The 23683-nt window shown below is 45.5% G+C and overlaps 3 protein-coding genes and 1 long non-coding RNA gene across 6 annotated transcripts; 2 read left to right on the top strand and 2 right to left on the bottom strand.

The window, feature by feature from the left end:
* Positions 1-216: 216 nt before the first annotated feature.
* On the bottom strand, positions 217-14318 carry CUNH17orf100 (chromosome unknown C17orf100 homolog). Of its 2 annotated transcripts, none has more exons than XM_036452375.2 (3): positions 13381-14318; positions 8614-8725; positions 217-1178 (listed from the first exon to the last, which is right to left on the bottom strand). In XM_036452375.2, the coding sequence occupies exon 1, from the start codon at positions 14055-14057 to the stop codon at positions 13680-13682; it is 378 nt and encodes a 125-aa protein (XP_036308268.1). In that variant the 5' UTR covers positions 14058-14318; the 3' UTR covers positions 217-1178; positions 8614-8725; positions 13381-13679. The 2 variants fall into 2 exon arrangements, 1 of the variants encoding a protein (XP_036308268.1); XR_006742544.1 differs by lacking the exon at positions 217-1178 and adding an exon at positions 7560-7608 and having other exon boundaries at positions 13381-13679.
* Positions 361-21928, top strand: LOC123652954. The gene is made up of 3 exons (XR_006742545.1): positions 361-370; positions 10050-10054; positions 21617-21928. It is a non-coding gene; the product is annotated as an uncharacterized LOC123652954 (long non-coding RNA).
* MED31 (mediator complex subunit 31) lies at positions 14423-20082 on the top strand. The gene is made up of 4 exons (XM_036452374.2): positions 14423-14547; positions 15649-15726; positions 16007-16103; positions 19693-20082. Exons 1-4 carry the CDS (start codon positions 14520-14522, stop codon positions 19883-19885), a joined length of 396 nt encoding a protein of 131 aa, XP_036308267.1. The 5' UTR covers positions 14423-14519; the 3' UTR covers positions 19886-20082.
* Positions 21376-23682, bottom strand: TXNDC17 (thioredoxin domain containing 17). 2 transcript variants are annotated; one of them, XM_036452371.2, is made up of 4 exons: positions 23289-23682; positions 22633-22714; positions 22141-22216; positions 21376-21553 (listed from the first exon to the last, which is right to left on the bottom strand). In XM_036452371.2, the coding sequence occupies exons 1-4, from the start codon at positions 23530-23532 to the stop codon at positions 21485-21487; spliced, it is 471 nt and encodes a 156-aa protein (XP_036308264.1). In that variant the 5' UTR covers positions 23533-23682; the 3' UTR covers positions 21376-21484. The 2 variants fall into 2 exon arrangements, with proteins under 2 accessions (XP_036308264.1, XP_036308263.1); XM_036452370.2 differs by having other exon boundaries at positions 23214-23673.
* Between the last annotated feature and the right edge of the window lies 1 nt (position 23683).

The following is a 23683-nucleotide window of genomic DNA, read 5'->3' as shown; positions in this document are numbered from 1 at the left end:
AATCGGTAAATGTTTCTCTAAAGTATTTATTTTATTTTATTTTATTTTTTTTAATTTTTGGTGTAGTAGGTTGTGTTGTAAGGTGGGCAAGCCTCTGGGAAGCAAAATAGAAACACATATGCGAAACATGTTTATATCCTAGGAGTAGGAATCATCCCTAACGGAAAAAATCAAACTGTGGACAAAGGTGTGTATTTAAAAGATGTTTACTTCAGTGTGTTTTTATGCTCTCAAAGAACTGAAAATATAAAATGCCCAATATTTAGGTAACAGTAAGTATTCACGATGTGTCCACTCAAAACACTCTTATGCACTCATTAGAAAGTGTTTATAAAGAACTTTTTTTATGTTGAAAATGCTTCTATTTAAAGTGAATGAAACAGATACAAATTATATATGTTTTTATGGTAATAAAAACATACACGACCACAGGAAAGAGTTGAGGCGGAAATATAGCAGCGGTTATCTTTGGCGACCTTACAGGGGTATATATTTTTGTCTTGTTTTCTGTATTTCCAAATATTTTAGAATAGGCATGCACTACTTTATAATCATTTTTGAGAGAGATGGGTGTTAAAAACGGTCTAAATGAAATGAGACGCTGGAACGCGGTGTCTGAGTTTCTGGATGTGAACAGCCTCCCAGTGCAAGGTCCACAGAGTCTAGAGAGGTGGGGGCGGAGACCACCGGCCTCAGGGCCGAGCAGCAGGTCCGGTGCCCGGAGTCAGGAGCCACTCGCCAGCCGCAGGCTCCCACGTGCATCTCATTGCCTTCCCGCGAGGCCAGCCGCCTTTTGGAAGTCTTCCTGAAATCCTCCCAGGTGCTAGGGACCTTCAGCGCCACTGGCAGTGGGCAGTGCGCCAGCCCGCTCTGTCCCTGCCGCACCTGGGAGTGCTAGCGGCCCCGCATCCAAGGCATCCACCGGGACGAGTGGGTTTCCGCCCGAGAAGGGAGCTCTTTCTGCCACCGTGGGCCCAGGGCTCGGAGCAGGAGGGGAGGCCGAGCTGCGGTCACCGCTGTGGGCCCCTTCGCTGTCCACATCTGGACCTTGGGACCCACATCCCCCACTGCCAGGACAAGCAGGGCCATGGAGCTGGGAACACTTCATTGGAGGGGGTCCCTGAGGGACAGCCTGGTCACTCCCGCCATTTCTGGGAGATCAGCCCCGAGGAGGCCACCTGGAGAGAGAGAAGGGGTTCTTGAGGAGCCACCGGAGGAAGAAAGGAGCCCATGTGAGTTCGGTGGGGGAGGGAGGCCCACTAGGCCAGGGGTCTAGCCAGCAGCTTGTCAGGGCTTGTCCAGGACCACCATGGACCAGCCAAGTGCCTACTCAGTTAGAAACCAGAGGAAGTCCCCAATCAGAAGCTGAAAGACTGTGGCAGACAGACAGGCTTACAGCGAGAGCAAGATGACACACAGCAAGGGCAGAGGTGGAGAGAGGGACAGGCTGAGGCCCAGTGCGGGCAGAGAGGCCATCCCAGGAGTGAGACCAACGCCCTGAACACCTCATCCTGGCTGCAATCAGGGGATCTCAATTAGAGGAGCCGGGGTGCCACTTTACGCCTGCTAAATTAGCACCCATTAGCCAAATGATACCGCACAGCCGCCAGGCTGTGGCACAACCAGCTTACACACACCGCCCGTGGCCCTGTCAATTAGCGTGGCCTGTTAGGGAAGAAATTGGCAATACGGCTCCAGGGCTGTTAAAATGCTCCTCTCTCATTCTGTGGTAATCCCACTTCTTGGAATGCGCTGCGAGGAAATAATCCAAGAGAAAAATGGGTTTGTCCATCAGAGATGATGAGTGCAGTGTTTTCCGTTATGTCCAATAGGCACCGAGAACTCTGTTGTTTAAAATAGGAAGACTCAATCACAGCATGGAAGGATCCTTATGATATGTGCAAAAAGCAGAAAGTGAAACTATCTGTATGAAATTAATAATGACACAAAACAGCCGCCAGGATGCCCGGCAGCCCCGCCCTTGCTCGTGGCCGGTGGTCCTTGATGCCCACTGGCCACACAGACACTCCCGTCTTCCCTGGGGGCCTCCCAGCCGCTCCCCGTCTGAAGCTCGCTAACCAAGAGGCCTAGCCCACAGACCTCAGGCTGGTGGGGAGACAGCCTCGGCCGAGCCTGCCCACCTAGGCAGCTGACGCTGGGGCCCTGGGGAGTCTGGGTGATGTCCGCTGGGTCACTCCAATGTCACACCGTGAGGAGCCAAATTGGAACAGACATGGTGGAGTTGGGTCTTCATTTAAGAAAAGGGATAAAGTGATTTTTCAGGCTTTGGAATGTCTTGCTGTTTGGGAGCACAGCACTCTGTTTAAGCCAGCTAAGTCTGGGCTCCCAGCTGGGGCATCCTGGGGGTGAAGGCACTTTAGACCAGGCTGAAGGCAAAGGAAGGAGTCGTGGGGCTCCCCACCTGGCATGTCCCTCCCTCCCCCCAAGGAGGCACAGCTGGGATTCTGAACTTGAACCACCAGTTCTCTGTCTTCCCCTTGTTTCTAATGTCCATCCCAGCAGTTGCAGTGACTGAGAACTCACTAACTCAAGGGTGATTGACAAGAAAGGGAAGAGACCACATAGGCCAGTGGTCAGCAAACTCATTAGTCAACAGAGCAAAATATCAACATACAATAATTGAAATTTCTTTTGAGAGCCAAAATTTTTAAACTTAAACTTCTTCTAATGCCACTTCTTCAAAATAGACTCACCCAGACCGTGGTATTTTGTGCAAGAGCCACACTCAAGGCCATAGAGCTGCATGTGGCTCGTGAGCCGCAGTTTGCTGACCACAGACATAGGGCATGGATGAGCATGTGTTACCAAACAATTCTTATTCAAAGCCTGTCTGGCTCTCCAAACATGCCCTTAATGGTGCTGCAGAGACACCATGGCCCTGCCGTACAGGGGTGGAGGGCATTCTGTGGCTGGGCCTGTGTCCAGACAAGCCTAACCTTGTCCATTCAGTCCATGACCAGGACTGAACACGAAGAGGCTTCATCATGGTCCCTGCCCTTGGTGCGCTCTCAATCTCAGGGAGAGGAGAAAACAAGGAAGGGTAAGTCTAGGAGCGATCACGTGGGTACTGTGAAGAGGCTGTAGAGGTGGAGGTGAGAACACCCAGGAAGTGGGCTCAGGATGGGGTGGAGAGCCCAGCAAGGCTCCCTGGGGCGTCGAGAACAGCAGGGTGTTACCTGGAAGAAGGAACATCAGGGGCGAGGGGCAAGTGCAGGAGTCCACCAGCTTCTCCCCTGGGGGCCTGCCAACCACCCATCCTGCCCAGACCTCTGAGGAGAGCACAGTGGTGGTCTCAGCCTGATCCCAACTGCTGAGGGTCCTGAAACTGACCGCGAATGTTCATCCATTCCTCAGTTTGCTCGTATCACAAACACTTACTGCACACCTGCTCTGTGCTAGGTACTCTTACCTGTTCTGGGAGATACAATGACAAACAAGTCAAGATCTGTGCCCTCCCAATGGGGAAAACAGACAACAGACAAGTGACAAATAAAGCAAATTCACACTGGAGAAATATATAATCAGGGTTAGTGGATAAGAGTGATGAAGGTGGGGGAAGAGGAAGAGGTATTTAATCAGTAAAATCAATATCTGATTTAACACCTAAATGATGTGAAGAGGCAAACAACATTAAGAAAATCTGGGGAAGAGCATTCTAGGCAGTACACATGGAAAGTGCAAACGCAGGGATAAACGTGGCCTATTTAATCATTAGCATGAAGACCAGCACAGTGAAGAAGGCGTGAGGGGCGGGTGGGGTGGAGGGACAGGGGACTGGGCCACAGTGCAGACTCATGGAAACCACCGGAGGAGAACATTTAAGGAGAGGATGGCTCCCAGTTTCAAATGCTACAGAAGGGTCGACGAGGACAGGACTGAGAGGAGCCACTGGAGTTAAGACTGGCCACTGTAGGAATAGACCTTGGGAAGGACAGCAGTGGTGCAGCGAGGCTGCAGGGGTAGAAAAGGAGATCAGATGGGGAAGCTTCAGCAGCAAGTGCAGAAAGCTCCTGGAGGAAGTCTGGGGGAGAATGAAAGAAGATGAACCATGGCTTAGGGGTAAGGTGGGGTCAGATGGAGAAGAGGGAGCCCAGGCTGGGAATAGGGGAGATGGAACTTGATCGTTGACTTAGGCAAGAGAGCAGGAGAGGGAGAGGTGCCCCATGGACTTCCCACTTCTTTCTTCTCCTTCCCCGCTCAGACCTCAGCCTGCCTGCGCCCTAGTGCCCAACAGGCATCCCTCCCCAGGTGGTTGCCCTGCCTCCACCTGTCCTTGCTCAGGGAGACAGAGCTCACTACTGCCCGGCGGGCGGGCAGCCTAGTCCATCATGGGTCTGGCTCCACTGTTACAAAAGCTTTCCTTGGAGAGCGGACACAGACGCGGCACAGTGTTGGGACTTTAATGGGGCTGAGCTTTCTGTGCTTGGCTATAGATCTCATAATACGTTTTTTAAAAATCTTCCTTCTGTTGAGCCCAAATGCACCTCCTTGTAGCTTTTTACCCTTTGATTCTCATCCGCTCTCGAGGCTTCCTTCAGACAGCAGAGGGCAGCGGGCCCACCTTGTTTTCCTGTCTCAGGCTTTACCATCCCTGCTCTTCTGGGGTGTCCAGGGTTTCTCCTGAATATGTTGCAGCCTCACTATCCTTGAGCACGGATACATGATGAGGGGAACAGCTCTCCACTCCTCTCCGACCAGCAGGCTAGTGGTTAAGAGCCAGCCTGGGTTTGAATCCTGGCTCTGCTCCTCCCTAACTGGTAACGTCGGGTAAGACACTTAACTTCTCTGTCCCAAGGTTCTGCGGATGCCTGGATTAGAATGCAGTGCTTCCAACAGTGTCTGGGGGAAAGGCAGTGCTCCATGCATGTTTACTGCTCTCAGGTGTCAACGCTCCGTTTGGAAGGGAATATAAAGCTCAAAAAACTGCCGAAGGAACCTGTTCATCCGTCTTCCGGGGCTGCTGGCTGGCCCTGGCACTCACCTTCACATCTGTTGGTTTCAGGAAGCTGATCAGAGCTTTATCCTTTGTAGAGCAGACCTCCTAAATCAGTGTCGGCAAACTCATTAGTCAACAGAGCCAAATATCAACAGGACAACGACTACTAAAATTTCTTTTGAGAGCCAAAAACTGACTTCTGCGCATGGGTCACAAAGTTTCAATCGCACTGTCCTTGTGTGCCCACACGTGGTATTTTGTGGAAGAGGCACACTGAAGGGGCCAAAGAGCCGCAGTTTGCCAACCACTGGCCTAAATCAACGTGGGCATGTCAGGTGAAGATGCTCTGATTTCCCCAGATGAACATGGCTAGGGCCTGCTCCTCAATCAGAGGATGCTGGTCTGAGAAAAACAAGGCCTGTGAAGCATCCCCAGGCCCCAGGCTGTTTAAAAGTCAGACCAGAACTTAGTCTGGGGACGGAGAATGCAAAGTGGCCACAGCAAAGCCAACTGGAGAGTGCCCCTCAGAAGCTGTCATTCCTGCGGTCAAATGAGCTGGATCTTCTGTCAACAACTGCCCCCTCGGGCCTCTGTCCTACTTGGCAGTTGGCCTAGGTTTCTGGTCATCCAAGAAGCAGCCTTCACTGCTGGGCAAGGATGGTCTGACCTCTGCTGTCCACTGGGTGTCATGGCACCAACATGAAGACGGCCATGACTCGGGGCACCGTAGTGGGAGGAGACCTCAGACGTGCACTTTCTCCAGCTGTTTTGACAGTGTCTCCCAATATGAATATATTTCACACGGTAACTATACACAAAGTTTTCACAAAGCAGTTCTTACCTTTAATATGTGTGAGCACTCTGATAGATTCTACATTTTTCTATTTTGTTTCAAGAATAAAAAAATAAAAAAAATGCTGATTGCAGTCCACAGAATTGGTGTCATGGCCCCAGATTTCCTGCTGAAGTTCACGAGACATTGCTGAGTTAGTACCCTAGTTCCCCGACTCCGGTCAGTGTGCACCATGTCCCCGTCAAACCACCGGCCACACTGAAGGCTAACTGCTTATGTTTTCTTTAAACCCATGCACCAAAACGTTGTTAAACACCCATTAGAGCGTAAGTAAAATATGGGTGAAATTACAAGTTTGAGGGCAGCATTTCCCCCCAATCCACACTGAATAAATACGCAGTGACAGACAAGGTGCTCTCACTCTGGGCCTCAGCTTTCTCATTAAGTAAAACAGCAGATATTAGAATAGATGGATGATTTTGAAAGGTTTTATTTTAGCGTCTGGGCCCTTTTGCAAATGAATTCTCATTATCAGTCAAAAAGCAGGCCTGTTCTACAAAGGACGAAGCTCTGATTAGCCCTCTGAAGGTGAGTGCCGGGGCTGGCCAGCAGCCCCTGAGGGACGGACGACCAGATTCCTCCAACACAGTTTCACTGTGGGGGAGAGGGCTAAGGGGCAGCCCCACTGAAGGAGCCAGGCAACCCTGACTGCCTGCCTCCTTAGGCCTTTATTGGAATTTTTCTCTTTAGATACAATCAGTAGGGTGAGTAATGTTGGGAGGACACACGTGTTTGCCTTGTCCTCTAGGCAAGGGCATCCAGGGATTAAGCATAAGGATTCCAGTAAACATCCGGAGGTCTGAACATGTGCAGACTTGTTTGGAAAAGTCAAGGAATAATTAGGGGTGCCGCCTTTGACCCTCCCCTAAGTCGGAATTCCGACAAACAGGGCAGGCGGCCTTCCACACACTTCCCGTTTATCAGCATGTCCTCCTTACAAACTTCCTGACCAAGTCTTGTGTGCTCCCCAACAGGTGAGTAACGACACTCAGAAGAAGGTCCCTTAGGGATCTGCAAAGACAGAGATTTCTGCAGATAAGGGCAGGTTCTCATATCCTCCAGGCCTGGACTGGAGCTCAGCTCTAAGGAAGAGCATTGCCATTTCAAACCTCTTTGACAATGGTGCACAGGAAAGAGTAAAGAATAAAGCAAGTCAGAGTAGACAGGCACTGAAACGTGTTCACCAAACACCCTTATACGTAAAATAAAATATTGTCCTACACTTGGGCTGGGTCAGGGATGTTTTGGGAATGTAATCCACAAACCCACTTCTTGGGAATCTGTCTATATATATAAAAGGCTAAGTGATCAACCGGCCGGTATATATGACACGCACTGGCAATTTAAAAATAAATGTTGACTCGCACATGCGAGACATTTGTCGCCGTATGACACTGGCCTCCCACTTAAATTAATTAGAAGACAGTTTCCTCTGATGCCAGCATTTGCGATGACTATTAATAAATCACAAAGACAGCCGAAACCGGTTTGGCTCAGTGGATAGAGCGTCAGCCTGTGGACTGAAAGGTCCCTGGTTCAATTCTGGTCAAGGGCATGTACCTTGGTTGCAGGCACATCCCCAGTAAGGGGTGTGCAGGAGGCAGCTGATCCATGGTTCTCTCTCATCGATGTTTCTGTCTATCCCTCTCTCTTCCTCTCTATAAAAAAAAAATCAAAATATATTTAAAAAAATAAATAAATCACAAGGATAAACTCTAGACAGAGTAGGAATATTCCTACCTGAACCCGTTTTCAGACATGGTCAGTTATATGTTGCTTTCTCTGGAGTTTGAAGAGCCTGTGATGTTAAAGTTAAGGTTGTAAATACTTCATCACAAGAGAAATTAATCAAGCACTCTGAAAGTGTTTTTACTCTTAATGTGGTGTACAGGGAGATATGAGAATACGTTTAATCAACTTACCAGTCATTGTTTTTATCAATGTTGTTTTTATATGTCTTTGTTGTTGTTATATCATGTTGTTATTTATATTGAGTAATCAATTTATATATTATTTCCATATACATTTTACTAATGTTCTTTAATCTCTGACACTTCTATTATAGAGAAAGGGCGAATAGCAATATTAAAATATTTCTAATTCATTTCCTTTCCATGTGCATGAATCCATGCACTGGGTCACTAGTCAAATATATTTCTGATAAAATGCTTAAGCAACTTTCTGGTGAACTGTAATGGTCATAAGACCTCTGAGAAATCAGTTACCTATGTGCTCAGATTTGGGAAGGAGCCAATGGCCTTTATCTGTCTTTCAGTAAATCTAATGATTCTTAACCAGAACTTCTTTCTGATCTAACCATTCTCTTTTCCTATACAATGTCTTTGCCAATAGATACTTGTTGAAGTGACCAAGTAGAAGCCTTTTCTTTTGCCATGAGATTGTAATAAGGTCAGGAGGGTGGAAAGCCCCAGATGCCGAGTAAGACAACCAATTGTAGGGTGGGACCTCGCCCCCAGGGTGACCTTTCCTCCCCAGCATATAGCTGGTCATGAGGTTTGGACCCCGACCTTCCCTCCCGAGAGATAACATCTAGGCCTCAGTTGTACTTCAGCTCCAAGTCGAGAAACGCCAACAAAACCAGCCACTGCTGACCTCAGGACCAGAAATGATATGCTAAATGTTTATGCACCTGAAAACAGAGCTTCCAAATACTAATGAGATGTTTTTGGAGCCTCACAGGATTGGAGCTTTGCAGGATTCTGTATAAATGGAGTCTCTATTTCTTTTTTCTATTTTTACTATTATGCTCACTGTAAGTTAAACGTAAGGACACTATACCTACCTTTATTTGGTTATCAAAAGAAGTCATCTGGGGAGGCAGTAAATAATTAACGGTTGCAAGTTATTTTGGCTTCTCTGGACTTCAGTTTTTCCATCTGTACCATGAAGGTCAACTGTTTTGAAAAAAAAAAAAGAAGTTTAAACAGTGAATTTTCCTCCAGCCTAATAGCATGTTGAACCCATGTAAGCATGTGGAACCATAGAGGTTAAGTCAACTATCCAGGGTGTAGGCACTGGTACTAGCCATACTGGGATGGGAGCAATAGGAAGGATGGAGGACCTGGATCCTACAAGATCTAAATGAGAACTTGAGCCAAATACCTTGCTGGTCAGGCTCTTAATTCTTCCCCTGACTTGTGTGATCTGGAGAAAAAGTATTCTATTAACAACAGTCAACAAATAGATATGTGAATTTTGTAAGCTTCCCTCCATTTATATGTAAGTGGATGGATTATGGGGAGAATGACAGGTGCTGACTGTACTTGCTTAATTTTTCAAACTGACCTGATTGGCAACCACCGAAGGCAAGTGACAGCTATTTCCTAGCTCAACAAATCCAAGGGATTAGTAGATGGAGCCACTAGCTGCTTTCCCGGCTGGCAATAGAGGGGACAGTATTGCTCTTTGCTCTTTGTTGCACGTAAGTGCTCAGCATTATATACCATGTCACAGCTACACAGCACTTGGGCTCCTTTGAAACTTCCGAGAGAGGACACTGTGGGCCACACTTATTATATGCAGTAGGTACAATAAAACTGTGGCAGATATAAGCTTCTTTAATATACAGGATCATTTTGAAGCTGTGGAATCTGATGTATAAACCAGTATGCATGGCAAATATCTTGTCAACATCCTTTTCTTCATGGCTCTTGTCTTTTTGACACTTTCTTGCTTTGAAACATGGATAAATGAAATTTGGAGGAAGAAACTTAGGTAACAAGGATAACAAAAAGAAAGAAGGTACCATAATTCTGTATCCTTCCAGGAGAATCAATCATCTAGAAACCCATTGTTTGGCTTTTTCACAGAAACCTTCCAACCAGTCTTATAGGTGTTACTAAGGAGGAGGATCAAAGCAATCAATGACAGTGAAGTCTAGGAGGATATACTCCAGGTTGCTGACATTTTTTCCAAAGGATGAAAATGGAAAGGGATGATGACAAATTATTAAATTTTATTTACCCATCTTTGAATTATTTCATCTGTTACCTTAAGCACATAGCACTTTTGTAATATACATTAATAAAGAACATTGATAAGAAAAGCAACTATGTATTCCTTTAACACACACAAAAACAAACAAAAACAAACAAAAAAACAAAAAAACAACACTGATTAAGAGAGTGTTTGTATATAATGTACATGGTCTGTCATATTTACAAGAACCAGTAAGCTCAGCAGAGACTAAAATTCCCAAGTCCAATTATTAGTTTACAGCAGAAGTTTTATGAGGCAGGAGCCTGAGGGGAGCCTCCGGGTTTGTAGCACTCCTCTTGTGCCGCCCGGTGCCCTCCCCTGTAGTTAAAGGAAGTAACGTGTGTAATGACTTAGCACAGTGCCTGGAACCACCTAGTCTTCCACCTCACAAAGAGGTCCCATAGAATCAAGGCCACTTTCATCCTGTTAGATGGGACCAGCTTTCCTCCCGCGGTAAATATCACGTAAATTATTGAAAGCAGAGATGGATGGTCTCCTCAAAGAGCGACATAGCTCTCTCCTCCGAGAGTTCCTGCCTGAGATGTGACATAGGTCACCACCTCTAAACCTCTCCCAGAGCATAATCCTATGGTTAGTGGGGTGCTTCCTCATGGATCATGCTTTAGAATCTTCACGATTTTTCAACCTCAGTACTATAGAGATTGTGGACCCAGTGATTCTTTGTTGTCAGGGGCTGTGCATTGTAGGGGGTGTTCGGTAGCAAGCAACATATACCAAACCGCTCAAGCCAAAACTTAACCCAGTAGATGCCAGCAGCATGCAACCCCCACAGTTGTGACATAAACATCTCCAGACATTGCTAAGTGTCCACTCTGGGGCAAAATTGTCCCCAGTTTAGCCGAAACTGGTTTGGCTCAGTGGTAGAGCGTCAGTCTGCGGACTGAAAGGTCCCGGGTTCGATTCCGGTCAAGGGCATGTACATTGGTTGCGGGCATATCCCCAGTAGGGGGTGTGCAAGAGGCAGCTGAGTGATGTTTCTCTCTCATTGACGTTTCTAGCTCTCCCTCTCCCTTCCTCTCTGTAAAAAGTCAATAAAATATATATTTTTTAAAAATTGTCCCCAGTTTAGAACCACCGTCATCGATCAGTTTCGTTTTTCTTCAGCTATCCCATAAGAACCTGGGGCTAGGACTACACATTACTGTTCATGTACCCCCCCTCCCCACCAACCCGCCCCCCTCCTCACCACACACACACAAAACTTGAACTTTTAAACTTGATTTTAAGACCAGTGCAAGCCAAGTTTCCTGAAGCATTTAGCTAACATTTTAGTGCAAATTTTCTCACTTATTGGTGGCTGCCAAAGGACAAGAGGCAAGGAAAAGTTAGGTATGTCAAGCAAGGCCCTGTGGGGATGAGAGCGGGGGGGGGGGGGGGGGGGGGAGGGGGGGGAACGGGGGGGGGGAAAGAGGTGTTCCATTTTCCATGAAGAACAAGATCTCAGATTCACTCGTGCAGCATAAAATGAGTGAGACAGGCTGGCAGATGATAGCTGCTTAGTCGTATGGCTTTAAATACCATTTATGTACCCATGACCTCACATTTTACATTTCTTTGTTGTTGTTCATCCTCACCTGCCTTTGACCAGGGAAGACTTGAACCCGTGATTCCCCAGTGCTCCGGCCAATACTCCAACCACTGAGCCACACCAGCCCTGGCCCACATTTTATATTTCCAATCCTCACCTCCTTCATGGTAGCCAGATTCGTGCATTCAACTGCCACTCAATGTCTCCATTTGGGTCTTATATAGGAATCTCAAACTCAGCATGGCCAAAACTGAGCTGATTTCCCCTCTTAAACCTGATTATCCTTCTCTGCTATTTCTCATGAATGGCCATACCACCCATACAACAAACTGCTCAAGCCCAAACGGAAGTCATCCTTGAGTCTTCTATTCCTCTTTCCCTCGCCTCCATATCCTTCAGTCATGTCAGCTCTGCCTCCGAACCCACCCTAGATCTGCCTCTTTTCTCTAGCTCCACTCCTGCCACCCTAGAATGAGCCACTGTCATTTCTTTCTAGACCACGGCATTAGCTTCCTAACTAGTTCTTATTTTCTCTCTTGTCCCCTATATCAGGTTTTCTCCATATCACACTACTTATATATTGAGCTAAATAACTCTTGTTTGGTGTATATGGTGGGGAGGGGCTGTCTCAGGAACTGGAGGATGTTTAGCAGCATCCCTTGCCTCCAACCACCATATGCCAGTAACAAAACTCCCCCCGCCCCCGCCCAAACTGTGACAAACAAAAATGTCTTTAGACATTGTGAGGGGGCAGAACCACCCCCAGCTGAGAACGATGGCCCTGCATCCTACACACAGAAGGCAGGATATTTTAAAAATGTAAATTGCATCATGTCACTCCCGGGCTGAGAACCTTCCAATGTCTCTCCATTGATCTTACAGTAACGCGCCTCCTTGCCTGGCTTCCAAGACCTCTATGAACTGGCTCCTGCCTACTTCTTTAACATCCTCTCTTCCACACCACGACTCTCCCTCATCCAACTCCAGCCACACGGGTCTCTCTGTTCCTTAAACATTCCAAGCTTGCACCCATCCACTCTTTGCACTTGCTGTTCCCTCTGCCTAGAATACACTCTTTCCAGATCTTTGCATGGCTCACTGTTAATGCACACAAATCCCAGCTCCAATGGTGCTTAGTCAGCAAGGCCATCCCTGACCACCCTATCTAAAGGACCCACGGACCTCCATTCGCTTCCACACTGCTGGTTTATTTCCCCCATAGCGCTAATCACAATAGGAAGTTGTCTTGTTCTCCTGGAGAGGCAGACCCTGTCTACCTGGTTCTCTGCTATAGCTCAAGTGCTAGAACACCATCCAGGACAGAGTAGGTAATCAAAATTCCTCCCCTCCATCTTCTCATATCTCAGATCAGGCTTCCCTTCTAAGATTATCCTCTGCACACATCCCAATGGAGGAACGAACCGGTAACCTGGGCATGTGCCCTGACTGGGAATCGAACCAGCGACCCTTTGATGCTCAACCCATTGAGCCACACCAGCCAAGGCTCTAAGATTATTCTTTTCTTTAAATAAAATAAAATAAAATAAAATACCTTGCTTTGCTAATTCCATTTTAATTGATTTCAGAAAGGAAGGGAGAGGGAGAGATAGAAACATCAATGAGAATCATTGATCGGCTGCCTCCTGCACGCCTCTTTTGGGGATTGAGCCTGCAACCCAGGGAAGGGGCCCTTGACTGGAATCAAACCTGGGACCCTTCAGCCCACAGGCCAATGCTTTATCCACTGAGCCAAACCAACTAGGGCTCAAAGGTTATTCTTGATTGGTGACCTTTATTTCTAACTATACTAAACCTATGTTTAAAAGTATAGCTGGGGTTACTATGTACAAAAAAAAAAAAGATAATTGCTTATTTTGAAACAAACAAAGCCAATTATTGAGTGAGTGAAAGTCTGTTCCATGCCCCGCAGGTTTTGAGGAGGTACATAATCATTCTACTGTCATCATTTCTGGTTGCTCCCTGTCCCTAGGCCAGGAAAGGGACTGTGCATCTCAAACTCACCTGGTTCAGAGGTTCAAACAGCCTCGGTGTCCATCAATTCAATTGACACAGTAGAATGGCCTGGAAACTTGTGCTGGCTTCTAGTTAAAACAGTTGCCTGCGTCAGAGGCATGATGGTCCAAGGTGCAGCATGGTCAACAAATGCTGGCTGAGTCGGGAAACTGTAGACGGGCTGTTTCTTGTGTTGATTTATAGGCGGTTTCTATGATTGGTCCACCCGGCAGCTTGGTGGCTGCAAACTGGAGGCAATGTTGTCCTGGCTGAGGGCCATGGCCCTTTCGTGGCTTCTGGGAAGTACCTCATCGGGACATTTTTACATTCTGGCTGGTTGCCGCCTTGTCCCTCCGGGGAGGGCTCTCCACGCGGTGCACAGATGTCTCCACGCGCAGGGACGAGGCCCTCACGTGGCGGGAGGACGTCTCTGTGCGCTGCGAGGAGGTTTCCACGTGCTGGGAGGACGCCTGGAGGATGCGAGGGAGCCGCTTCCCAGAGGGGAACTGGGAGGGCCCCTCGCTGCGGCACTGGGAGGTCTCCACCTGCCGGGAGGACGTGTGTACCCGCCGGGAGGAGGTCTCCACGCGGTGGGACGAGGTCTCCACGCGGACCGTCGACGTCTCCTTGTAGCGGGTGGTTTCCACCAGGGGCGAAGCGGCCTTTCCCCGAAGGGGTGAGGCCATTCTAAGGGTTCAAGGGGGTGGGAGACAGAGAGACCTCGGGAGGCCCCACAGACGAGCACGTCCCTGGTAGTCTCGCCTCTGGGTTACATCACAAGGGAAGGGAGGATGTCACAATGGCGTGTTACATCACCGCAGACACAAGGGTGGACGAAGGCGCCCCCACACCATGACATGCAGGCCCCGGGTTCTGCCGGGCTTTCCTCTCTCCCTTGCAAATACTGGGCCCTGCCCCGCGCCCTCCATTGCCTGGGGCTCGCGCAGGCGCGTAAGCGGCTGAGCCCGGGGCGAGCCCGGACCGGCCCGGGATGGGCGGAGCCTCCCGCTCCCACGCCTGGCTGCGTCCGCCCCCACATCCCACACTGCCCCGCGACAGGAAGGCGGAGCCGCGGCTTCCGGGACCTCCTCCTCCGCTCCCGGCAGTTGCCTTGTGGGACTGGAGGCGGTTGAGCTATTTTGCGGGTGATGGCCGCGGCTGTCGCTATGGAGACAGGTCAGTAGCTCTGGGACCCGCTAGTCTTCGCGGACAGACGGGTCGCGGGCCTGGACACCTACCTCCTCCGGCTCCCCGGGGCTCCTTGCGGGGTGACTGTTCGGACCCGGGGGCGCGAGGGCCCTCGGCGCGGCTGGAAAAGCTAAGGTAGCTTGGCTTTTTCGGAGGTGATTTGTTCGCAGACCTCCCTCTCTTGCTGGTCAAACACCGACCCCGTGGGCTTCCTGGCTTGGGCGAGACTACCCGAGGGGAGTTCGATTTGTTTTCTGCGTCTCCAGTGAACTTGTTAAAGTTTGAAATATCGTCGACACACTCGTGTGTTTTTCTGCCACGCACCCCCTGATCTTGCACACATTCCGTCTCTCTCTCTCTCTTTTTTTTTTTTTCCCAGTTTGAACTCTAAACTTTCTTTTCTGATTGACTTAGCATTCGCTTAGCTTTGCTAAATATAATCACATTAACATTTTAAGGCAGTATTCATATAGGGCAGTGTTTCCCAAACTTCTCTCATGATGAGAATCACCTGGTGGAGTTGTTAAAATACAGATTCCTGAATCCCAACTGAGAAGTGCTAAAATAGAATTTTTGGGAACATATAGGTAAAATTGTATACTTAGTGCTCTGCCCAACTAAGAAGTGCTAAGCAGGGAGCAACTAGTTTAGCACTTCTTAGTTGGGATTCAGGAATCTGTATTTTAACAACTCCACCAGGTGATTCTCATCATGAGAAGTTTGGGAAACACTGATATAGGGGAAGGCACAGTTATTATTACCACGTACCCCAGTGATCACTGTTAAAATCTCTCCATAGGGGCTTGTAAGTGATAAATGTCCTGCCTCCTGTGTGTTCCTGTTTTCTTTGATGACTTTTAACTTTAGAGGAATAATCATTTTAGTCAGGGCTTTGGTTTTCTTAATCCTTGTGAAGGTTTATCTCCTCTCACACCCAGTTCAGAAAAGCCATCATCACCTGCCCTTCATGAAGAAATGTGTATCAGCATTTAGTCGAGTTTCTTCACTGCGCTGTTTTCTTTCTACAAGAAAACTTTGTTATATAAAGTGACCTTTCCTTTGGGTGATTTTCGCTATCTTCTCTCCTAGATGATGCTGGAAATCGACTTCGGTTTCAGTTGGAGTTGGAATTTGTGCAGTGTTTAGCTAACCCTAATTATCTTAATTGTAAGTTGTTGAGCACCTCATTGAATTAATGATTTCTGGCAGATGAGTTGCAATTCATATTAGTGTCTGCTTTTATACATTCTCAATGGAACGGGATTATTGCTACACTTAATACTGGTGCATATACATATATAATTGAGCAAACTGGGACTTGTTTATGAATTCAATGTGTGTTGGTGGGGGAGATGTTATGTATGTAAATTCTTTGTTAGAAGTCACAAATCGGTTCAAGGATTGGTTTGCTCTACAGATGCATTTTTTTTTTTTTTATGCCTTTCAGTTCTTGCCCAAAGAGGTTACTTCAAAGACAAAGCCTTTGTTAATTATCTTAAGTACTTGCTTTACTGGAAAGAACCAGAATATGCCAAGTATCTAAAGTAAGTTTAATTTTAATAGTCCTAAATATGTATATGTTTTATTATACTCCAAAACACTGGATTTAACAGACTTCTTAGTTTCACCCATCTCTCCACCTTTCAGTACACATTTATCCAGGCGTCTTCAAACTATGGCCCTCAGGCCACATGCAGCCCGCAGAGGAGTCTGATCCGGCCTGCCAGGTTTTTTTGGGCAGTGAGCGCAGCCGAGGTGTTACAGTAGGAATTAGTAGTTCATATAGTCCGGCCCTCCAGCTCTCTGAGGGACCGTGATCTGGCCCCCACTTTAAAAAGTTTGAGGACCCCTGCTTATCTCTAATTTGGATTATTGCAGTAATCTGCTCACTGGTTGTCTTTGCTTCCACTCTTACCTTTTTCCTCCACCCCACCATCTCACCCCTAGCCAAACAAAGCAAAACAATTCTTTATGCAGAAGCCAAATTGACCTCAAAATTGTAAGTCACAACGTGTTACTTTTTTGCTTAGAATCTTTCAATGGCTTCCCATTGCATCCAGAATAAAATTCAGTCACTTGAGCTGAAGTTCTGTATGATCTGGCTGTCTTATTTGACCTTGTACTACTCACTCCATCTCACTGGTTTTCTGATCCCAAGGGACCCACATTCTATTAATATAGGCAAAAAATTTAAGAATGTGGAAAGGGCTACTTGTAAGGACGGTTTTCTGGAGGAGGTAACCTTCCAGAGTCTTAATGGCTACTGTTTTCTTAGGGCCTCCTATGTGCTGTATTGTGCCCATTTTAAAAATAAGCACACACACACACACACACACACACAATTTAGGTTGTGCAATAGATGTCATTTTAATGGTTACTAAATTGCAAGAAGCATATTATAATCACAAGCATTCCTTTTTGCTGGTAAAAAGTACACTTTGAATTCACACCTCTTCTTTGTCTTACTAAGCAGTCAAGAAGCAATAATGAAACTTTTGTGTGTGTTTTTTTCTAAGCAGAGTTTGAGAGGAAAATGTTTCAAACTTGCACTTTTTATCCAAGTCACTTTTCTGATCGATGTCTAATACAGTGGTTCCTAACCTTTTTTGGCCATGCCCCACCTAAGCATCTCTAAAATCCTAATGCCTCCCCTCCCCCTGTGACATATAAAAAGCCTAAAGGCCATTAACTTGGTCTAAATAAGCTTCCAAAGAACATGGCATCCATGAAAGAGAAAAAGAACGAAAGGACAGTTGTAGTTCTGAGGAAATCACTAAGAAATTGTTTAAAAAAATAATGTGACATGATATGAAAAAATAGCAAATAGCTTCAAAACATACAATAGAGAACTAAAATGCACAAATATATCACAATATATATTTATACTAGAGGCCCAGTGCACAAAATTTGTGCACTCCAGGGTTAGAGAGGGGCGTGGTCCTTCAGCCCAGCCTTCGCCCTCTCACAGTCCTGGAGCCCTTGGGGGATGTCCACTGGGAGTGGGCCTAAGCCAGCAGTCAGACATTCTTAGCACTGCCGCTGTGCTTGCCAGCTGTGAGCCTGGCTTCTGACAGCTCCCCCTATGGGAGCACACTGACCCCCAGGGGGCAGCTTCTGTGTTGAGCATCTGCCCCCCCTGGTGGTCAGTGCGTGTCATAGCAACTGGCCGTTCCACTGTTTGGGTCAATTTGCATGTTAGCCTTATATGGGATGATACCCCTCGAACCATAAGAAATGTAAAAAATTCAGTTAATAACTCATTCTTGAATTGTTCCCCTAATCCAAGGGGCATGTGCTCCATGTTGGGAACCACTAGTCTAATTCCTGATTCATGAAGCTGCCTGCAGGATCCTTTGTACCCTTCCTGGCTCTTTATAAACAACCACTTATTCATTTATTTATTTACAGAAAATACTTTTTTATTAGATCCCAACATGTATTAGTATGTATGTAGATTAGAGACTCAGTGATGGACACTGAATTAGACACCACAAGTTTAATTTCACCCACCACATTGCAGAGATGGTCATCTATACTATGGCTAGAGGTTTCCAGTGAGCACTGCAGGAATATACTGTTTTCCAAACGTGTCATTTCTACCATTTGTCCAGTTTTGGCTCTGTGTACCCCTGTATGATTTACTTAAAAAAACAACAACACACACACACATTATTTCAGAGAGGAAGGGAGAGGGAGAGGGAGAGATAAATATCAATAATGAGAGAGACCCCTGCACACCCCCTACTGAGGATGGAGCCCGCAACTTGAATATGTGCCCTTGACCAGAATTGAACCTGAGACCCTTTAGTCCACAGACTGATGCTCTATCCACTGAGCCAAGACCGGCTAGGGCTGATTTAATGTTTTTTTAATTTACTCAGACGTTATGTCTTTTCCATTTGAAATAATTTTACTTACAAAACAGCTTGGAAAAAATAATGAGCATCCCTATATCTTCTTCACCCATATATTCTAAATGTTAAAAATCTTATGTAACTACAGTACAATGATCAAAATGAGAACATTAACCATACACTTATCTAATCTACAGACTTCAAATTTCACAGGCTGTCTTACTAATGTCCTATGTCTGGTACAGTATCCAGTGTAGCTCATATGTTGCATTTTGTCATGTATTAGTTTCCTTTAATCTGAGTTCTTCGGTCTTTTTTCCCCTCCATGACTATGACACAGATGTCACTTTACCCACCACTAATGATGTTAATTTTGATCACTCAGTTGGAGTGGTAGCTGCCAGTTTTCTCTATATCAAGTTACTCTTTTTTCTATTTAATATGTTGCGAGGTAATACTTTGAAACTGTTTCATACTTTTCCCACTAATTTTAGTATCTATTGGAGATATTTGCTTTAAATAGTTTTTACTGTGGTGATTGGGCACAAAAGTGTGCTTGGTAGTACCACAGTGTCATTGTTCCCAGGTCTTCTCGGCACAGAAAGAACACATATCTGTGTCTGGCTCCGTTTCTGGTAAAAAGTCATGAGTTCATACTGCTGTTTTCAATTCCTGCTCAAAAATGGGGTTCATTCTTGCCTTTTCCGTTTCCTCATGTTTTTTATGATAGCCAGAAGTTTGACTCTTTATCCACAGTATATTTGCTTATGTCTTTGCTCAGTCTTAGAGTATATATAATTTCAGAATTTCATATCCACATGGAAAACTAGAGTATAATATTTGTGCATAAGTTCTTTCTGAAATTGACTCTGTCTCTATCATTATTGATGGAAAACCAGTAGTTATCAATTAAACACATAATTACTTAAAATTAAAAGCGTTCCTACTCCTCACTTGGAAACCACCAGAGTAGATTAACTTGATTTTCCCCCAAATGTTGACTCTGCTTACCAGTTATTGTGTGGTCGTGGGCAAGTTACTTAATCTTTCTGATCTTATTTTCTCACTTCTGAAAATTTTGCTTAATTCTGACTTTTGATCACTAGTTTCTTTGCCTGAGCAGGAAAAAAACAAAACAAAAAACTATGCTACTAAAGTGTTCTAAGTTAACAGTACAGAAAATGTAGCTGCAAGATCATTTGTACATGAATAACTGAATTAGAGCTTGGAGTTATTGACTTAAGTTATGCCAATCATTAATTGATAAACTTAAACCCAGGTACCCTCAGTGTTTACACATGTTAGAACTGCTCCAGTACGAACACTTCCGCAAGGAGCTGGTGAATGCTCAGTGTGCGAAATTTATCGATGAGCAGCAAATCCTGCACTGGCAGCACTATTCCCGGAAGCGGATGCGCCTTCAGCAAGCCCTGGCAGAGCAGCAGCAGCAAAATAACACCTCAGGAAAGTGAAACACTGGATCCAGACCGACTCCTAGGACTGTATATGTTGCTTCTGTATAGTGAAGACCAAAAAAAAAAAAAAAAAGACTCATCTTACCTACTTTCTTGTGCTAGCACTTAGTACCTTTACTGTGCTATTTAATCCAGGTTAACTTTTTATTGTCAGTAGATTATTTCTGTTAAGCCAAAACTGTTCTTTGATTTTCTCTGGATTTGTACATTTTTATTAGTATTTAACACACTCAACTGAGTAAGGACAGAAACATTTGGTGCTTTAGACCAACTTAAGGAGGCAGTGAGGATGGGGCAGAGGGCGGGCCACCGAACATCCTGAATCAGTCAGGCTCTGTACCTACAGTGGGGACTGGGGAGTCCATCTCCTGGGACCTTCCTGTCCCTCAGATCAGCTGCCCTACCCTTCTTATCTATTGTAGATAGTGGAGCCACTGACTGTTCCTTATCTCCACCTACATAAGGAATAGACAGCGACCTCTTTAGATCCCAGAGCTGGAGCAGTGCAAGGTTTTTTACATTCTGCAGAAGAGGACATACCTGTATCACTGATTGCTTTGCAAAGAGCTTTAATGGAAGAATCATTGCTATGTCGCTGACCTAGTGATGGCAGGGAGATTGATAGTTAACTAATTGGACTTGGCCTTAGACTAGAACAAAGATGAGGAATTTCAAATACTTGTGCTCATTTGGTAAAGCTAACATTTATTTGGCAGACACCACAAACCACCACTGTTAGTGCTTAGTTGCATTTTCATGTCATTCTTAGAACAATCTTTGTTCAGAAGCAGACTGAGGCTTAGGCAGATGAAGTAACTTGCCTATGGTGACACTGCTAGTAAGTGGTAATCAGAGTGTGACTGAGCACAAGTGGAATCCTTTCTACCGCCAGGCCACCTGCCTCATACAAGTAGTGAAGTACATTCAGTTAGTTTGAAACAAAGCTGCCTGTATGAAGTAGGGCAGTGTTTCTCAAACTTTTGACATATGTGTACCCCTTCTATAATTTTTGTAACACTGAGTACCCCTTGTACTCATGAGAACGTAGAATTAGGCGCAGCTAAGCACGGTGCAGTGCATACCCCCACCAAACTCCAGTGCAACGCGTACCCCCACCAAACTCTTCCCGTACCCCTGGGGGTACGCCTACCACACTTTGGGAAACACTGAAGTAGGGGCTGGATTAGATGTGCTGTGCTGTGGTTAGCTTAAGTTCTGCATTCTAAAGCCAAAAAAGGTGTTTTAAAAAAGTTCTTTGTAAATTCATGGAATTTAAGTTAAAAGATCTAAAATTCAGAGATTTGGAAGCAAATTCCTTTTAGGGGCTTTCAGATATTCCTATTACCTCCAGTAACACATTCCTTTGTGCTATTACTACCACTCCTAAAGACTTATGTTACCTTATCTTAAAGATATCCATATATTACAAACAAACAGGGTTCATGAGTATTTTTATAGCACTCTATTGTTTAGACATACCATTTTTAAAAATCATTGCTTATTTATTTAGGCTTACCATGAATTCAAAGCAAGCATGCAATTTCATTTATACTAGAATAAATCAGGAAATCAAGACACAATTGTCATAATCAAATTTTAATCTTCAGAGAACAACATCTCCACGAGGTCAGCCTGAAGACATTCAGATTCTACCAGTTTTTGTGGCTGTAAGAGAAGAACAGTCAAATCATAACCCACAACTATAAAAATGTTATTAGGAGGGGATAGAGTTGGCCATTGAGACACTATTAACTAGTTGTAACAAGTTTTATGAAACACTTAAGATATCTGCTCTTAAGTTCAGTCATTAAAATACTTGGCTCAAAACTTAGACTAAAACAGGAGACAGCAAGCCCAGTGCCATCCCCTTACCCTCAGTTCTTTAATTTAGAATCCCAGAGTGATGACTGTAAGTTCCCTTCCTTTTCAGACAGAATTATGGGTTAACGGGCAAGCTGCCATTGATGCCAGTGCTTAAGAAACCATGTGTAAATCAACTTACTTGAGCAGTGTTTAAAGAATTTTAAATTAATAACTTTTTTTAAAAAGTATGAAAAAGATGTAATATTTAGATGTTTACATTACTAATAGTTTACTGGGATTGTCCATAGGGGATGGACAAATGCACTCTGAACAGCACTGTGATGTTTGGATGAAATGTCAAAACCTTTCCATATACGAGTCCAGAATGAGTTAAGAGAGTTTTGACAGGGTAAATTGTAGCCCCAACATAGTTGAAGAAAGATACTCACTGTTCCATATTTAAGGAGCGTAGGCACTGCAGTTATTTTCAAGTTTGTTCTGAAGTCATTATTTGGATCTTTCCAACTATTTTGCAAAGAAAAAGTGACATGAAAAACATTTTACTATGTTTCTTATATTTGTTTAATATTTGATATATCCCTACATTTCGTTTTTTTTAGTAATCATTGTTTTTGTTGTAGACATTTAAAAAACCTTAAGGACTGTGACTTTTTCCCCTGTGTAAGTTTCATTTAAAGTGTGATTAAGATATGTATATAAAGACAATTAAGTTCTGAACTAACACCAGACAAAATTTATTGAGTTGTCCTTCTAATACAAGTGGCTGAACATTCAAAATTTTGATTTGTATTTAATATCTTCTAATTGCTTCAATCATCTGACTGTATCTTAGACATAGAACCGGAGTCCCGGGGCCCTTCCCATCTGTTTGAAATAAGTGCAGTGCATATCTGGGAGATAGAGTATATATTGCCACTTACTAAGGTTTTTCTCCTACTTGGCAGTAGATGAACACACATTCTTCACAAATATGCTTCAGCCCCTCTCGTACGACTGGTTCAGCTTTAAAAAAAAGGTTGATATAAAATAATAACACATTAACTCTACAATCAGGCCCTGATAAACAGTATCCCTCTCCCCTCCCCTCATGTTGCTAAGAACTCAGACCTAAATTGCAGTTAACTAATTTGAAAGCCACTTTAAGGGTAACTACGCCCTAGTCCCAACGCCCAAAAGAATGAAATGCATATTTGCTGACCTATGCAAAGGACATCAACTCACGTCATCACTAAGAGGCTAGTTATACTGAGGAAGTGAAAAACTGTAAAGGATTGGATTTCAAGATTATATGGGTCGAATGGTAGAAGGCACTCTTGGGGCGGGGGTGCACTTAATGGGAGAAAACGGAACAAGGTGGGACAAGGAGGCAAGATGCCAGCTTAGAAAGCTCTGCGGATCTCCAGGAGTAAAACTCCTTCCTCTGCCATGAACTCTGCTCTCCGGCCAGAATCTCGGCCTGGACTTCCTGCCACTTCCTTTGAGCACCGAACCCCGGTCTCACCCTCGACGCAGTCAGGGCACCAGCTTTTTCCTTCGGCGTCCTTAGAACCGGTGAAGTAGGCGAAAATGGTCTTGCCTTTGTGCTGCTCCACAGCCCGGTTGAAGTCCTCGAAGCCGGACACCATCACCTCCAAGTAAGGAGCCATGGGGAACGCACTCCGGAACCGAAGATAGCCCGGGGAAGGCTTCGGGTGGGACTGCCCAGAGGCGGGGCCCACGTGGGGCGGGGCGAACCTGCTTCCGGGTGGGCCGAGCACCTGGTGCCTGCAGGAGCCTAGAAGGCTTGGAGAGGGGGGGCTACGGGGGCCTCTAAGGGCCATAACTCATCCGTACCGCCTTTCTGCTCTCGTTTCTTCGGTTTTCCCGTTCTGGCCCCATTCCGAAACCCTGGCTTCTTTTCTCATCTGCTCTCGGCCCCAGCCCCGTATACAATGGCTGCAAAACCTGCTGCCGCGCAGCCCTGGGATCCTT

The sequence above is a fragment of the Pipistrellus kuhlii genome, unplaced genomic scaffold (assembly GCF_014108245.1).
Source record: "Pipistrellus kuhlii isolate mPipKuh1 unplaced genomic scaffold, mPipKuh1.p scaffold_m20_p_23, whole genome shotgun sequence".
NCBI classification, from domain to species: domain Eukaryota; kingdom Metazoa; phylum Chordata; class Mammalia; order Chiroptera; family Vespertilionidae; genus Pipistrellus; species Pipistrellus kuhlii.
The sequence above is the reverse complement of the archived record's forward strand: the minus strand, read 5'-3'. Positions and strand labels throughout refer to the sequence as shown.